The following is a 16,600-nucleotide window of genomic DNA, read 5'->3' as shown; positions in this document are numbered from 1 at the left end:
TCCTTGTTGAACACTCAAGAAATATAGGAAAGTAAGAGGGAAAAATTTACGTCATCTATAAAACCTGCCAGCGTATATCATCGCCGTCATTGAGTCGGTGTATGTCTCTCCAGTAGCTTATATGCATGTAGCGGAGGTCACACTGGATGCCTATCATGCCTTTATCACTTAACCTTATGGCATAAGAATTTCTTTTGTCACTAACATTTTTTGAAAATATAGTTAGGATGGCTATAAAATATTTCGTCAATAGATGTAATATAATTTCACTCCTGTTGGCTCTGTTAGCTATTTTCCACTTTTTGCTGTGGTAGAAATGAAGAAGCCTGTCCAAAAAACAGGACAACTGTGTGTGTTCAGAGATAGAGCAGCACCGGTGTAGAAAATGATTTATATCCGCCTTGCTTGGACTCTCATTGAGGAAGAGCGAGAATGCACCAGGACCTATTAACAGGTAAACGAAAAGTAATAAATTGTCAGCATGTCTCCCAAACAGGGTAAGTGTGCTGGTTTTCTCACAATGACAAACTCACCCTGTGGCGGACTGACAAGGGGTGTGGGGGCATTTTAAGAGACTTATTGGAAGTTCTTGAGGGCGTTCACCTCTAATGTTTCTAGTGGTGGAATCACTCTACTGAGCTACAAATTTATAAGTAACTCATTTGTTAATTACCCAGGACATCCCCTGCACAGGCTTGCTTCTCTGGCCAAATATGAACAGCAGACACTGGCTCATACATTAATGCCCCCCCAGATACAAGGAAATTCCTCCAAGCATGATAACCTAGGCATGAATAGGCCCAGAACATCACCAAGGTTTGAATAATAACTAGTGAAGTTCAGCCTGTGAACCTGGACAACTGCATCAGCAGCAACATGCCACCATTCAAGTTCCTGAGACCTTTTTCCCAGGTTGCACACAGCTGGTAGTGTTGTGGTACCTGTAAACTGAAACACAACGTTCTCAGCCTCAGCTCTGCCTCTGGTTTGTGGTAAGATCTGGGGGGCCATGCGGGTACCCCTGGGAGCTTCATTAACTCTTTTGGATTCTTTGTTTACCACCGAATGGACTAAGATGCACCTTCATGGTCTGAAAGAAGTGACGGGGCTGGCCTTGGGTTAATCCTGGCACTAGATCAGTGGGTCTGGAAACACGTTTCCAAACTATGGGGTCTAACAGACATGTTACATACATGTATACACATATATACATCATAATACACACAGCATAGGCACATGGAAGGAAATTCATGAAATTATGTTCTCCTAATGATAGAACAAATGAGTTGTTGCTTCAAAACCACTGAGTAATAAAAAGGCACCTTTTTTTAATGCACCTAGACTGAGTACATTAAACTTAGCAGCAGAACGAAAAATTAAAGCTGTACCAACAGGTACCAACTTAGCAACTGTACACACACACACACACACACCAGAGGATGTGTAAGTGTGTACATACATACACAAATACTCCTTGGCTACTGTCTGCTTTTTTTTTTTTTTAAGATTTTATTTATTTATTTGACAGACAGAGATCACAAGTAGGCAGAGAGGCAGGCAGAGAGAGAGAGGAGGAAGCAGGCTCCTTGCTGAGCAGAGAGCCCGATGCGGGGCTCGATCCCAGGACCCTGGGATCATGACCTGAGCCACCTGAGCTGAAGACAGAGGCTTTAACACACTGAGCCACCCAGGCGCTCCTGCTTTTGATCAAAATCTAAATCAGAGTGTGGATTTTTCTCTTTGCTTAAACATTTCTGCCTGAAAGGAAACAATACAATGTGGGGCCAATGTTTCAGTCTGAGCACTGAGGACAGTACACACCGAAGTTTCCAGAGCGCAGCAGAACCGAGTCTACCTCAGCCTCCGCAGCTTTGCCTCATGTAATGGCACCTCCAAAGCCTGCACTATGAGGCTCATAACAGGGAAAGTCCACAGGACTTGTGTCCAAGATGGTCATTCTTTTCTTGTGTGTTAACTGCCTTCACCCTCAGCTGAGTGGGAGCCCCAGGCCTTGGCTTTGACCTACAGCGAGCCCAGGGAAGGTGGAGACAGGGAGTCTAAGCAACGGCAGGGAATCTCAGCAACGGTTCACTATTTACAGTAAAAGGAAACCGGTGCTGGAGTCCTAGGAGAGAGCCGTCAAGGAACATTTGAAACATCAGAGCAAAAATGAAACCAAAACTTTCTTTCAAAGCCGGAAATCTGCTGTGAAGGCAGCCATGAGACGTGTGGTGGCACTTCTTCTGAGAGCTCACTGCTGGGGCAGAGTCACCAGCCTGGGGCTGGGGGTAGAGGTGGGCCGTTGGGGCAGTTAACGGTTAAGGATACAGGGCTGTCTTTGCATACCTAGCACAACATGATTTTTTCAAAGTCCTGATGGGCCTTTGTATTCCAACCAACTCTCGTTTCCCTATTTTGTAATTAGACTAGCCTGAAGAGGAACTGGTGGCTTTGGGAGAACTGTTGTATGTGTTCATTTCCGCAGCTGCCTTCTTTCCCTTCTGCTCAGTTTGTACCAAGCTTGCTGGCTGCTGCTTAGGGCTGGTGTGTGTGTGGGACTGTCTAAGCCATGAACGGCCTCACGGGTGCTGTCCTCTTCTGGGCAGTGGTAGCGTGGGCTGACACGAACGAGCCTTTGGGAGAGACGAATGAGGCTGGATTTCAAAAATGCAAGAACGCCTTGAAACTCCCTGTTCTAGAAGCCTTACCCGGAGGGGGCTGGGATAACCTGCGGAATGTGGACATGGGACGGGTGATGGACCTGACTTACAGGGGTTGCAGGACCACGGAAGATGGACAGTACATCATCCCCGATGAAATCATCAGCATCGCCCAGAAACAAAGCAACCTAGAGATGAACTCTGAAATCCTGGAGTCCTGGGTGAATTACCAGAGCAGCACCTCCTTCTCCATCAACTCAGAGCTCTCCCTCTATTCCAAAGTCAATGGCAAATTCTCCTCTGGTTTCCAGAAGATGAAGACCCTTCAAGTAAAAGACCAAGCTGTGACTACCCGGGTTCAGGTGAGAAACCTGATCTACACCGTCAAGATCAACTCAGCGTCAGAGCTAAGCTGGAGGTTTAAGAAGGAGCTGATGGACATCTCTGAGCGCCTGGAGAACAACCAGACGCGGATGGCGACCTACCTCGCAGAACTGCTGGTCCTCAACTACGGCACCCACGTCATCACCAGCGTGGATGCCGGTGCAGCTCTCATCCAGGAGGACCACATCCGAGCCTCGTTCCTACAGGACGGCGAGAGCAGCCGCACCGCCGTGACTGCCTCTGCTGGGATTGCCTTCATGAACGTCGTGAACTACAAAGTTGAGGAGAATTACACCTCGCAGAGCGCCCTTACCAAGAGCTACCTCTCCAACCGCACCAACTCCAGGGTGCAAAGCATCGGAGGGGTTCCCTTTTACCCGGGCATCACCCTCCAGGCCTGGCAGCAGGGCATCCCCAACCACCTGGTGGCCATCGACCGCGCTGGCCTGCCTCTGCATTTCTTCATCAACCCCGACATGCTGCCCGAGTTGCCGGGGCCCTTGGTCAAGAAGCTGTCCAGGACGGTGGAGGCTGCCGTGAGGCGCTATTACACGTTCAACACCTACCCTGGATGCACCAATGTCAATTCTCCCAACTTCAACTTCCAGGCCAACACGGATGACGGCTCCTGCGAGGGGAAAATGACCAATTTCTCCTTCGGAGGAGTTTATCAGGAATGCACTCAGCTCTCCGGGAAGGAGGTTGTCCAACTCTGCCAAAACCTGGAGCAGAAGAACCCCCTCACTGGTGATTTCTCCTGCCCCTCTGGCTACTCCCCAGTCCAGCTGCTCTCTCAGATCCACGAGGACGGCTACAACCACCTGGAGTGCCGGCGGAAATGCACCCTCCTCGTCTTCTGCAAGACGGTATGCGAAGACGTGTTCCGGGTGGCAAAGGCTGAATTTAGGGCTTTTTGGTGCGTGGCGAGCGGCCAAATACCAGAAAACTCAGGACTGCTTTTTGGGGGCCTCTTCAGTGGTAAGAGCATAAACCCTTTGACCAACGCGCAGTCCTGCCCGGCTGGCTATCTTCCACTGCGGCTCTTTGAGAGCCTCAAGGTATGTGCCTCCCTGGACTATGAGATGGGATACAGGTTTTCAGTCCCCTTTGGTGGCTTCTTTAGCTGTGCAGTCGGGAACCCTTTGGTAAATTCTGCCGCATCCAAAGATTTGGGGACACCTTCGCTAAAAAAGTGTCCCGGGGGTTTCAGCCAACACCTGGCCATCATCAGTGATGGATGCCAAGTGTCCTACTGCGTCAAGTCCGGGCTCTTCACAGGAGGGGCTCTGCCGCCTGCCAGGCTCCCCCCTTACACCCAGCCACCCCTCATGAGTCAAGCTGCCACCAACACCGTCCTAGTGACTAACAGTGAGACGGCCAGCTCCTGGATTAAAGACTCCCAGACCCACCAGTGGAGGCTGGGGGAGCCGTTAGAGCTGCGCAGGGCCATGAAGGTCATCCGTGGGGATGGCGGTGGTCTGTCAGGAGGGGCAGCAGCTGGGGTCACAGTGGGGGTCACCACTGTCCTGGCAGCCGCCATCGCCCTGGCCGTCTATGGCACCCGGAAGTACAAGAAGAGGGGCTACCAGCTGTTGGAGGATGAGAGGCAGAGTCTGGCTGTGAGCACTGCAGACGCTGGAGGTGCCCCTGACCAAGAACAGGAGCGGAGTCCAGCCTGAATCTCTCCCCTGGAAACGCCTCTCCCATCTCTTCATGCTTGCCTTTTATCTGTCTCCACTTCTGCCTTCCTGAGGACTGGCGTGGCAGGTGCAGGAAAATGTAGGTATAACTTTGTGACTTCCTTAGGGCTCCCAGCCACAGAGTTGCATGGACAGGGTTGGGGAGGTTAGGACAGCCAACGTGCCTTTTAAGCCAAGGTCATCCTGGGGGCTAAAACGTGAAGGGGGTGTCTTTTCTCTGTGTGCATCACTGTTTATCTTCACCTGACTACAGCCCTGAGAAAAGAGAGCAGGGAGCATGCAGACCTTTGGGTTTGGGGACCCTGTATTTAATCCGAGATCGGTTTCCAATTCACGAGCTGTAAGAATTTGTTTTGTTTTTTAAATATCTCTCTGGATTTCATGGTCCTGGGGGCTGAAATTTCACCCATAAGATATGGGAAGTCCCGCACGGGCACTGATTTTCAGCCTTGAGGGTTCTGTATCAATGCATGGGGTCCTCCGAAGCTTATCTGAACAGCAAGATGTTGTCTCTACGAAGTCTCTGTATTCTAGCTTTCCAGCCATGATTCAGACTCACTCAGATCGAGCCACTCTTGAATTTGAGGCTAGTGCCATAAGGTCCTCAAAAATATTTTAACTTAACAATCTTCTATTAGGAGGTTAAGGGAGAAGGGACGGTTTCGAGACAAGGCGTGAGGAAAGAAAGGATGAGAACTGGACAAGATCCTGGCGCTCAGGGGAAACTGAAATCCTTACCCTTAACCCCCTGCCTGGCTTATGGAGCTGCAGATTGGGGTAGAAGAAGCATTACAGTTTCCTGGTCTCTGTTTCGAGAGTACTACCCTTTCTTCATCCATGAGGGACGCCTCCCCTTCCCTTCCTCACATCACTGTACGTAACCCCAAACACACACATGTGCACCCCCAAACATACCAAACACACACATGTGCACCCCCAAACATACATGCACACCCCAAACACAAGTGTGCGCACACACACCCCTTCCCCCCACCCAGCACATTCCAGCAAGAAGTCTGCATTTTTCTAGGGGCGGGAGACAAGGGAAAATGCAAGAAGTCAAAGTAAGCCCACACCAAAGTATTATTTCCTCCCTAAAACCAAAACAGAATAGAAACTACCAATTATATATCTTTTTCTTCCCGCCCAGCAGGAAAGGGGCAGTCATGATCAAATCCATGTTTTCAAATGAAACAAAAAAGGCATCCAACACCATTCGTGACACATTTATTTCAGTTCCGGCAGACATCCTTCAGGCATCCAGCAGGATGTAGGACTGTTTCCTGGCATTTGGGGCTTTGTCCAATTTTATTTATTTATTTTTTCTATTTTGGCGGGGGGGAGATTTGCCTGATTTTAATACCAGTCTCATCGAATTGTAACAATTAGGGTGAGTTTATTAATATTTCTCTATGACACTAAAAAAAAATTTTTTATTGACTAATCTCTACTCCCAATATGGGGCTTGAACTCACAAACCCTGAGATCAAATATCACATGCTCTCTGGGCTGAGCTAGCCAGGCACACCTTCTCTACAACATTTTCAATTAATTAAATATCCCTTCACTGAATCAGATGCCACAAATGAGTTAATTTTTGTAAAGGATAATCTGCCCTCGCCTTGTTAACATTCACAATCACGAGTTTCGGCTTACATAAATCCTTCCGAGGAGCCTGAAGCATCCCAGCCTGTGGGAAGATGGGAAGGAGGCTACTCATTTGTCTCCCAGAGCCCTCCTCTCCCGGCTGCCCAGCCACCAACACTGATTTCTGCAATCTCCGCTCTGAATCCTGCCACTTAAACATTAAAATATTCTCCTAAACCTCTGGGTGTTTTGTGGGTGAGTTTCAGCTGAACTAACCGCTTTTCTGCAAATTCCCCATGAATTCCTTGAAGACGACTGAGTTAGAGAGACAAAGTGCAGCTAACGGCTCTCAGACTTTTAATGCACTAACTGCCCTTTGAAATAGAAGTTCTTCTCAAACTTGTATTTCTAACAAAATTATGCATAAATATGCATTAAAATGTGTACTGAAGAATCACGCTGTCCAACTGCTCATCTACAGGAAATGAGAACATGGGGGGTTTTCAGCCCCCCCACAGCCATCACATCATTTTTCAGCCATCACATCATTTTGCAAAGTCAGAACCCAGGGCGGGGAGTTCATGGGCTCTGCTGTCCTGACCCGGGAGCCCAGGCTGGGCTCTGTGGAAAGATGAACCCCACCTTCCGCGAAAACACTCTCTAGATTCTCAGAAATCGACACATTTGGGTGATAAGGGCAGGTTTGTATTTGCATTTCGAGTTTGCGTTAGTATCGGGATGATTAATACTAAACATTTACTTGAGAAACAACAGTTGGCAAACTATTGAAACATCCGCTACATTGTAGTCAGGTGGAAAGAACTGTAAGAAGCAAACATCCACGTGTTTTAAGGCGGTCTTTTCTGCATAGATTCACTTAAATTTCCCCTGCCATGCGGTCTAGTTCTTGAGAGGAACTAGAAGTCAAACCAGGTCCCCTGGTCAAATGCGTGGTTGCAAAAGATTTGGGGGGGAAAAAAAGAGAAGGACTCCCCCGCCCCCATTCTGGTCTTGTGGTTGCTTACAGATTGGGGAAGGTGCCCCACGTGCCCCGTATTTAGGTGCCCTGATCTGCAAAAAGCAGAAGGTTAACAGCCATTTGTGGTTTGTTCACTTGCCATTTATTGTTCTGCACATACACCTTATGAGCACCAGGTGGCGATGTCCTCTCACAGAGCAACACCAAGGACTTCAAAACACCAGTTACGAAGATTTAGGTTAGGACATTCACCTTCCCTCTCCCAGAAAAACCCCCACTCAATTGCCAGTGACCACAGACAAGAAAAGAGGACAGGGCCCTTTCTTGTACCACACGGGGCCTGCCCCCCTACCCACTCATGCACACAACAGTGCAATACCAGGACGAGTACTTTTGACTAAGTGTAAAACCACAGAGAAGTCCAAATTTTACAAAAAAAGGTGGGGGAAAGGGTATGAAACACAAAGGCACACACAACCACATATACACAAGTAACCTTTAAGGGATGGGCATCTGACAGAGCTTGTCTGCAATCCCATTCGTCATCCCTGCAGACTCAGGAGGGGACAAAGTAGGCTGCTGGTGCATGAAAGGAAAGGCATGGGATTCCCCTCACGGGCCAGGAGACTCAGCAGGAACAGCCATGGTGGGAAAACATCCTGTGTCAGAGGGGTGGGTGCTCAGGACCCCTGCTGGCAGTGTTTTCATTGAGCCAGAGACTGTGCCTTTCCGGGCCAGCACAGAGAAAGGGCAAAGGGACACCCCCTCCCTCCACATCTCGCCTGGCGCAGTGTTAGAAAGGAGAGTCAAGACCCCTTCTGCCTAGAAAGCCCCCAAGAGGAGCAGCATGAGGGTGAGATCATGCCTACAGAGCACCCCAGGGAAGAAGAGAACCAGGGTGCAGACGTCGTCAGCACCCTAAGGGAGAAGTCTTGAAGGTACAAAGACTTATCCTGAAAGAGGAATTGCCCCTGGCACCCGACCTGCCTGGTCCGTTCTCGGAGTCCTCGCCCCTTCCCCACCCATCCCTTCTTCTGCCTCCTGCAGGGAAACCAGCCTCTCCCTCTGCCAGGGGTCAGGGTGTATTTTCTTCCTCTCCCCACCTACTCCACAGCCATGTATTTCTACCCACTGACCCTCAACCTGTTTCCTCATCCCCATGGGTGAGAAGCTCGGCAGACACTTGACCCGGGTCTCCCGCTGAAGGCGGGGATGGGACTAGGTCTCCAGTGAGGCTCTTCCACGATCTCTGGTACACCATAGCCTGGCAAAGGGCAGAGGGTGGGTGTGATATTAAACACTGCAGCAAGGTCCCTTCCTCCCGACTGTGGTAGGAAACTGTGCCCTGTGGAGCCGTGAACTCAGGCCCCAAGTCCTGGTCCACTAGTAACATAAGATGGCAGGCGGCCGACAGGAGAAACCCGACCGAGGGTGTCAGGAACAATTCCTCCTGTCAGAGCTCCCTCTGCTGGAGCCAGTTAGCATCCTGATAGCCATTTGGAGAATGAAGAAAGGCTCAGCGCCAGCATGTCCCAAGGAACTGGGGGACTCTCAGGTGAATCCACTGGTCCCATCAACATGAAAACGGCTGCGGGCGAACAGCAAGCAGCTATGGAGCCAGTTCGCAGGAAAGCCTGGCTTCGCGTTCTAACTTAAGTACCATTTCTGAAGGTTCTTTTGTTTCATTTTTCTAGCATCAAAAACCTTCCAAATATTATGAAATATATATGGATATATATACGTCAAACCCCCAAAACATGAGGTATATAAATTCAAATTAGTATCCAGAGGAACTTCCCCCAAACACATAGTTCAAAGAACCCACTTTCTAAGGGAGATTTGGGTTTCCCTTTCTTGATCCCCCTTCTCTCCTCCCTGACCCCCAATTCATTCCTTAAGGGAAGTGGAAAGCAAGAGGAATGCTGGAGAGGGTATAGACAACCCAAACGCAGGTTGGACTGGACCACGATGTGGTCCCAGCCCTGTTAGGAATGAGCTGAAAAGTCTCCCTCCATGCTCCAGCTCAATCTGTGATAGATGAGGGGGTCCAGCACCACCTCAGGGCTCTGATTAGCAAATGTGCATGGAGAAAGATCAAAGCCCTCATAGAAACAAGACTGGGTGAATTGGTTAGATCCGATCTTGAAAGAGATATAAAAAGGGGTCAGTCCAGCCCTCACCTTACACGTCTCCCCAAGCACATCCCTGGGGCATCTGGGTCCAAGTTTACTATGGGATGGGTTGCAAAGGGTGAGGAAGGTTAAGGAACCACAGCGGGACTGTTTGATCCCCATCAGACCTGGAGTCTGACAGTTCGCAAAAAGGACGGGAGAACAGGATGGGACTGTCCACCAACCTGCCCAGTGGTGCACACACGCACACACACAGATGCACATACACAGATGGCACAGAGCCCAACATGGGCTCTAGTCACAGTGACTTGATGAAACTCATGGAATCTTTGAGCTGGTCTGGGATGAGTTGGGAAGAAGGCTATGGGCTCCTCTCCCTGAGGACAGTTCAGATGCTAAGTGGGATGCAGACTCTGGTCTGATCAGAGAGGGGCTGGAAACATCATGGGATGCCACCCCAGAGAGGAATCCCAGAGTCCATCCATCCACACAAGAGAACCAGATGCCTCTTTGGACAGGTCAAAAACGTGAGAGGGAGGGCTCAGAGAAGCCAGGGACTATCATGAGAGCTGAATGTGCTCCCAGAAACCTTTGCTTCCCTGACCCTCTTGGCGGGAAGTGCTTCCTTGCTGTACAACGAGGCATTGATTTCTGATGTCACAGCAGTTAAGCGGTTCACCCCTTTCCCCCCAATCTTGCACAGTGAGAGCTCCTCGCCTCCAGAGGAGGAGAGAAAAGCAGAAACTCCGCTCTCAAAGGAGAGTGGAAGCAGCAAGAAGCCAGCTAAGGTACTGAACCTCAGGCTTCACAAGGCCAGGGTATGGAGTGCCCTTGCAATGTCCATACCCTAAGTGTGCTGACCATGCCCCCTACTTAGGGGGGTGGGGGGTTCTTGCCTACCCAGCACCGAAAACTCCATGGGAACAGACCGAGGACGGCCCTCATCCCATGTTTCCTTTGTGGTGGATGAGGGTTATGAATGACGTCACCTTACTCAATCCCCCTCCCCCACTGTGGCCGGGAGGGATGGGGGATGGGGACAGGACAGAAGGGGAGATGAGGGAGTCGGGAGGGCATGGCACCAACTTCGACCTTGACCCTCCCACTTCCTGCCCTGTGGTCCCCATGGCCCCTCCTGGACCATAGACCCCCCAACCCCACCCCAGCTCAGTCCTTCTCCTGGGCAGTGCTGTCCTCAGAAATGCCCTGGGCAGCCAGTTCAGCCAACACGTTATCCAGGTAATTGGCATCCGGGTAGCCATGACCTGTGAGATTAGAGCCGAACTCTGTCTTGTGGTGGACCTCGTTCCAGATCACGGTGTCTGACTCGCCCGTGGTGCTGGAGGTACCAATGGCAAAGATGAGGCGGCGATCCCAGGCCACAAGCAGCAGCTTCAGCACCTAAGCCAGTCAAGGCAAGAGACCAAAGGCAGACATTTAATGTTGGTCAAAGAGTATGCCTTGGACAGTAGAGCCTTCCCAAGGGTCCACCTCTATTTGCGTCATGATGCCCCAAGAAGCACAGTGAAAAGAAAGCGTTTGGATGTAGAGTTAGGGAGGCACGAGTTAATTCTTGGTTCTGTCACTGGTGAACTGTGTGAACTTGGACAAATGATGCCACCTTTCTGAGCCTTAATTTCCTCACTTACAAAATGGCAATGATGATCTGCTAAATGTTACCAGCACTTTCACAGTAGAGACTGACTCACGCTACTCAACAAACATTAGCTGCCAGCAACACGGCTAAAAGATAGGACCTAGGACTTCAAGGAACGTATGATCCTAGAGCTTCTGAAGCTGTGCCCTCTCCTCCCACCCCCCAAATGTAGTATTAGAGCACACGCAGCTAAAGACGCGCCATAGTGCTCCAGTGATGGGGTTGGAAATGCTGTGACATCAGGCTTTTTCTTTTTTTTTTTAAGATTTTATTCTTTTTTTTGACAGACAGCGTGCGCACAAGCAGGGGGATTGGCAGACAGAAGGAAGGGGAAAAGCAGACTCCTCGCTGAGCAGGGAGCCCGATGCAGGGTTCGATCCCAGGACCCCAGGATCACGACCTGAGCTGATGGCAGGCGCTTAACGACTGAGCCACCCAGGCATCCCTCTACCAGGCTATCTCATATTTGTTTGCTGGCCTGGTCCTCACAAGTCCACCTGCAGGCAGATCTGGCAGGGGTTATTATCGTCTCTATTTAATAGGTGAGACCCCAGGAGGTGTTAGGGCTTGCAGAATGTTCTAATTCAGCTAAATTGTTAAAAATTGTCGTTGAGTGGGCACCTGGTTGGCTCAGTGGGTTTAAAGCCTCTGCCTTCAGCTCAGGTCATGATCCCAGGGTCCTGGAATCGAGCCCCACATCGGGCTCTCTGCTCAGCAGGGAGCCTGCTTCCTCCTCTCTCTCTGCCTGCCTCTCTGCCTACTTGTGCTCTCTGTCTGTCAAATAAATAAATAAAATCTTAAATAAAAAATTGTCGTTGAGTAAGACAACTGCCTACCACCCTGTCCAGCATGAAGAAAGCATCTGATGAAAATGCCCAGGATTCCAAAAAGGACTACCACGGGGCACTTGGGTGACTCCGTCGGTTGAGCATGTGACTCTTGATTTCAGCTCAGGTCATGATCTCAGGGTCCTGGGATGGAGCCCTGCATAGGGTCCGGCTCTCATCTGGGGCATCTGCTTGAGGATTCTTTCCCTCCACTCCTCCTACTCTCTCTCTTTCTCTCTCCGCCCCCTACTCTCTCAAATAAATCTTTTCTTAAAAAAGTTGTATTTGGATATCAACTTCAGAAGGATGAGGGCCAGCACCCCTGACCCCTGAGTTATTAAAGAGTCACCTGTATATCAGTAGAAAAGGACATGAAGACACATTAAATAAATATGAGCCAAAGCACATGTGATTACAACAACAGCTGTCAACACCCTGGGCATTTTAGAAATGCTATTTTCATTTAATTTTTACAACATCCTGTCTGCGCAGATAGAAATTGTCACCACTGTTTTATAGGTCCGGAAACTAAGACTTCAGAATGTTCATCTTTTATGCCAGTCCCCACATTTGGTAAATGCAGAACTAGGCTCTGTCTGAGGCCAATCCGGCTCCCAAACCCATGATCTTATTACCTTGCTGTGCAAGAGTCCAAGCTTAGGGCCCCCGACCGGCAGACAAATGAAGTATAGAGGTGAGGAATTAGTGTGAGGGGAAGGCTTAGACCCACACTGTAGTAGGTCTGTATGCCAAGCTGAGAAGACAGCACATCATAAAGAAGGAAGGGAAGGGTATCAGAACAATTTTTTGTTTTTTGTTTTTTTCTGGTTTATTTCTTATCAACAAACAGCTTGATGCTAGAAATTGTGCTTTTGGTTACCTAACCTGGGAGGCTACAAGGTGACTCAGTCTGTTAAGCCTCCGACTCTTGATCTCAGCTCAGGTCTTGATCTCAGGGCTGTGAGTTCTAGCCCTGCACTGGGCTCTATGCTGGGCATGGAGCCTACTTTCAAAAGAGGATCCTTAACCCGGTGACAGGTGAAAGACGGAAGTATTTACTAGGTTGGCAGTGGCAGGATTAGAAAAGGAGTCAAGTGGGGCCCCTGGGTGGCTCAGTGGGTTAAAACCTCTGCCTTCAGCTCAGGTCATGATCTCAGGGTCCTGGGATCGAGCCCCACACTGGGCTCCCAGCTCAGCAGGGAGCCTGCTTCTCCCTCTCCCTCTGACCCTCTCCTACTCCCTCCCTTCCCCCTCCCCCTGCTTGTGCTCTCTTTCTCACAAATAAATTTAAAAAATCTTAAAAAATAAAATCAATCCACCTCTTGCCCAACACTGCCCCCCAGCACCCCACAAAAAGGGGCACAACACCCCCCTAGATCAATGGTTCTTATCCTTTTTGAGATTAGGGAAGTTTTAGAAAATTCAATGACTTTCTGGCCTTTGCCACAGAAAAACGAACATAAAAACTTTATTCTAACTTTATAATTTATAGAACCACTGAAGCCTGACCACAAATCACTGGGAATCCAGAGACCCAGTGATTTTTCCCTCTGCCTTTTTGGAGCCGTCATAGAATACAAAAGTACATTATAAAAAAAGTAATCTCCACCAAATTAAGATTCCCTGCCCCAGAGCAGTGGCTCTGAAGCTTTAACGTGCTGTCTGATCACCTGGGATCTTGTTAAAATGAAGCAGGTTCCAAGGTTCTGCATTTCTACCAAGCTTCTAGGTGTGGCCCTGGTGCTGGTCCCAGGACCAGCAGCTAATAAGCAGCAAAGCCTGAGAGAAAGGATCCCAAAATAGATGAATTATTGCTGGTATTATCCAGGAGAGGAAAAAACCCTGCCACCACACCCCTGCAAGAGAAAAAATTCTAATCATACTTACCCTTACCTATGGCTGACTTAAATATGACCTTAGTTACCATGTGCATTTAGAGTAAAAAGAGACCCCGCACTTTTTAGTCTGTGCACGACAGGAAGCAAAACCTGGGGTCCTGACATAGAAGGAAATCCTCCCCCACCCCACCCAGATGCTCGCTCTTACTTTTCTCCCTTTCTCGCTGTCTGGAAGGTAGCAGTGTCGTGGGAAGCCACGGGCGCTGAAACTCTTCCCAGGATTTGGGTGTTCTGGCCCCTGAAAGCAGAAAGAAATACAGCCAAGGGTAGTTTTCAGACGAGATTGGGCCCCTTCCGGGGGTCGGGAGGGTATTATGGCTGTAGACAAGTTTTCAAAAAACTTTTTTAAAAAATTTTATTTATTTGACAGAGAGAGAATAGAAAGAGAAGGAACACAAGCAGGGGGTGGGGTGGGAGAGGGAGAAGCAGACTCCCTGCTGAGCAGGGAGCCCAATGAGGGCTTGATCCCATGACCCTGGGATCATGACCTGAGCCAAAGGCAGACACTTAACGACTGAGCCACCCAGATGCCCAAGTTTTCAAAAAATACTTTTAATGAAGGGACACAGACTGTGACAAATGCAAATAATGATGACAATAATAAGGGTCGTAGTGTCTAGGCGGAAACAGATCGCAAAGCTGTCACAGGAGTGATGTGACGCATGCACAGTGAAGCCTTCAGACCCGCGTGTGGACCCAGAGCTGCCACCTCCCAGAGGGGCTGGCTGGAGCCCTCTCTCGGGGTGTTGGTTCCCTGTCTGCTAAATAGGGAGAATATGAATGTGAAGTGTGCTGGGCCCCTGTGCATAGTAAGAGTCGGTAAGTGTTCCTCGTCATCACCCATCCGCTATGCTGGCTGTTTGCTTTTACAAAAGAGGAAAACCTGCAGCCCAGAGAGGTTACAGGGCTCCTCCAACGGCTTTGCCCAAACTTAAGTCCAGGTTTCCTAGGGCACACTGAACTGTTTACCTCCAGACTACTCAGAATCACGAAAGCGCCTCCAAGCCAGGGGCCGTGCTGTCCTCTTCTTTATCTGTTCATCCACTGATGGACCCTTATTTTAGGTCTCTTCTCTGCCTTGGCTATTGTGAATAACGCTGCAGTGAACGTGGGGGTTCACCAATACCTCAATTAGGCAAGCTGTCTCCTGAGGCTGGGTGGGAAAGGAACTGACTCAGAATTCACCCAGAACCCAGGCTTCCTAATCAGGGTCCAGAATGCGTCCACAGGTCCCCTTAGCAACTCACGAAAAAAGCGGCATTTTCGGCCAGGACCACGGCACATACTTCCCCCAACCCGGCCCCGTCCACACACAAATGTCTGCTTATAATTTCTGAGCATCTCTGACCCCCCTTCTGTGGGACCCCTTGAAAAATCCCTTCTAGACGAAGCCAATATAATAATGATAATTCCACGCAGCTCCTGGCACAAGGTATCCTACAAATGGTAAATGAGTTCTGGCTGAAAAAAATGAGTGAACGATGGAGTGCCTCAGTGGCTTAATGGGTTAAAGCCTCTGCCTTCGGCTCAGGTCATGGTCTCAGGGTCCTGGGATCGAGCCCAGCATCGGGCTCTCTGCTCAGCGGGGAGCCTGCTTCCTCCTCTCTCTCTGCCTGCCTCTCTGACTACTTGTGATCTCTGTCTATCAAATAAATAAATAAAACCTTAAAAAAAAAAAGTAAGTGAACGAGTGAATGAATGCGTGAATGACAAAACTGAAAGAAAATACAGACTTTTGGTTTTGTTGGTTTTGGGTTTTTTTGTAAATAATGGATGTGGTTGCAAATTGATGTTAAAATCCTGTGATTCAAAAAAGAATTGTAAGGAACCCCTGGGTGGCTCAGTCCATAAGCATCTGCCTTCCGCTCAGGGCGCAGGTTATGATCCCAGGCCTCCTCCGGCTCCCTGCTCAGCGGGAAGCTGTTTCTCCCTCTCCCACTTCCCCTGCTTGTGTTCCTGCTCTCGCTGTCTCTCACTCTGTGTCAAATAAATAAATAAAATCTTTTTAAAAATTAAATAAATAAATAAATACAATTTTAATGGGGTGGAACAAAATCATCTACCGTTTCGCAAACTGAATGACGTAAGTGCACTATCGGAGAAGGGAAAGGTCCCTGTGGGCACTTGAGAGAGGCAACACCATCTTCTTTTATTTTAAATATATATATTTTTTTATTTTACAGAGAGAGAGGGAACACAAGCAGGGGGAGTGGGAGAGAGAGGAACAGGCTCCCCACTGAGCAGGGAGCCCAATGCGGGGCTCCATCCCAGGACCCCAGGATCATGACCTGAGCAGAAGGTAGAGGCTTATGGACTGAGCCACCCAGGCGCCCCGCAACACTGTCTTCTTGGAGATGCAGGACCTGACAGCCCTGAGTTTCGTATTCATGTGACATCATTCCGCATTTACAACACGTTCACAGCCACGGCTCTTTGTCGGCCAGGCTGCCAAACGGAAGGGCCAATTCCCACCACGGCTCTGCCTGAGCCTCACCGGCCTGGGACGTGCCCAGGGTGCGGCCAACACAGACGCCTGCCTGGCTCGGACCCAGCAAGGCTGCCTGCTCCCAGCCTGTCGCTAAGCGGAACAGTCACGACTCTGCCTCCCGCCCCCCCATCAGAGTCTCTCCCCCAGGGAATCGTTCTCTGAAGGCGGAGCTTCACGTTCTCCACTCTTCTTGGAAGCTCAAGCCTGTGGGGTCTCTGGGAGTCTCTGCGGATGGGGGCGGACGTGGCCCTGGGCGTCCTGCTGCAGACTCTCAGGGGTGGGTCTACC

General features: G+C 49.6%; 2 protein-coding genes across 4 annotated transcripts in view; one reads left to right on the top strand and one right to left on the bottom strand.

Moving 5' to 3' along the window:
* Positions 1-2,451: 2,451 nt before the first annotated feature.
* Positions 2,452-6,785, top strand: MPEG1 (macrophage expressed 1). The gene has a single exon (XM_044259378.1). It carries the CDS (start codon positions 2,570-2,572, stop codon positions 4,721-4,723), a length of 2,154 nt encoding a protein of 717 aa, XP_044115313.1. The 5' UTR covers positions 2,452-2,569; the 3' UTR covers positions 4,724-6,785.
* A 644-nt stretch (positions 6,786-7,429) lies between these two features.
* Positions 7,430-16,600, bottom strand: part of DTX4 (deltex E3 ubiquitin ligase 4) — a 35,409-nt gene continuing 26,238 nt past the window's right edge. For all 3 annotated transcript variants that reach the window (XM_044259380.1, XM_044259379.1, XM_044259381.1), the window contains exons 8-9: positions 13,973-14,062; positions 7,430-10,843 (exon numbers count right to left, since the gene is read on the bottom strand). In XM_044259380.1, the coding sequence (XP_044115315.1) occupies positions 10,610-10,843; positions 13,973-14,062 (324 nt within the window). In that variant the 3' untranslated portion in view covers positions 7,430-10,609. The remainder of the gene's footprint in view (positions 10,844-13,972; positions 14,063-16,600) is intronic.

Source organism: Neovison vison, chromosome 7 (assembly GCF_020171115.1).
Source record: "Neovison vison isolate M4711 chromosome 7, ASM_NN_V1, whole genome shotgun sequence".
Lineage (NCBI taxonomy): Eukaryota > Metazoa > Chordata > Mammalia > Carnivora > Mustelidae > Neogale > Neogale vison.
This window is presented reverse-complemented; position numbering and strand designations above follow the sequence as displayed.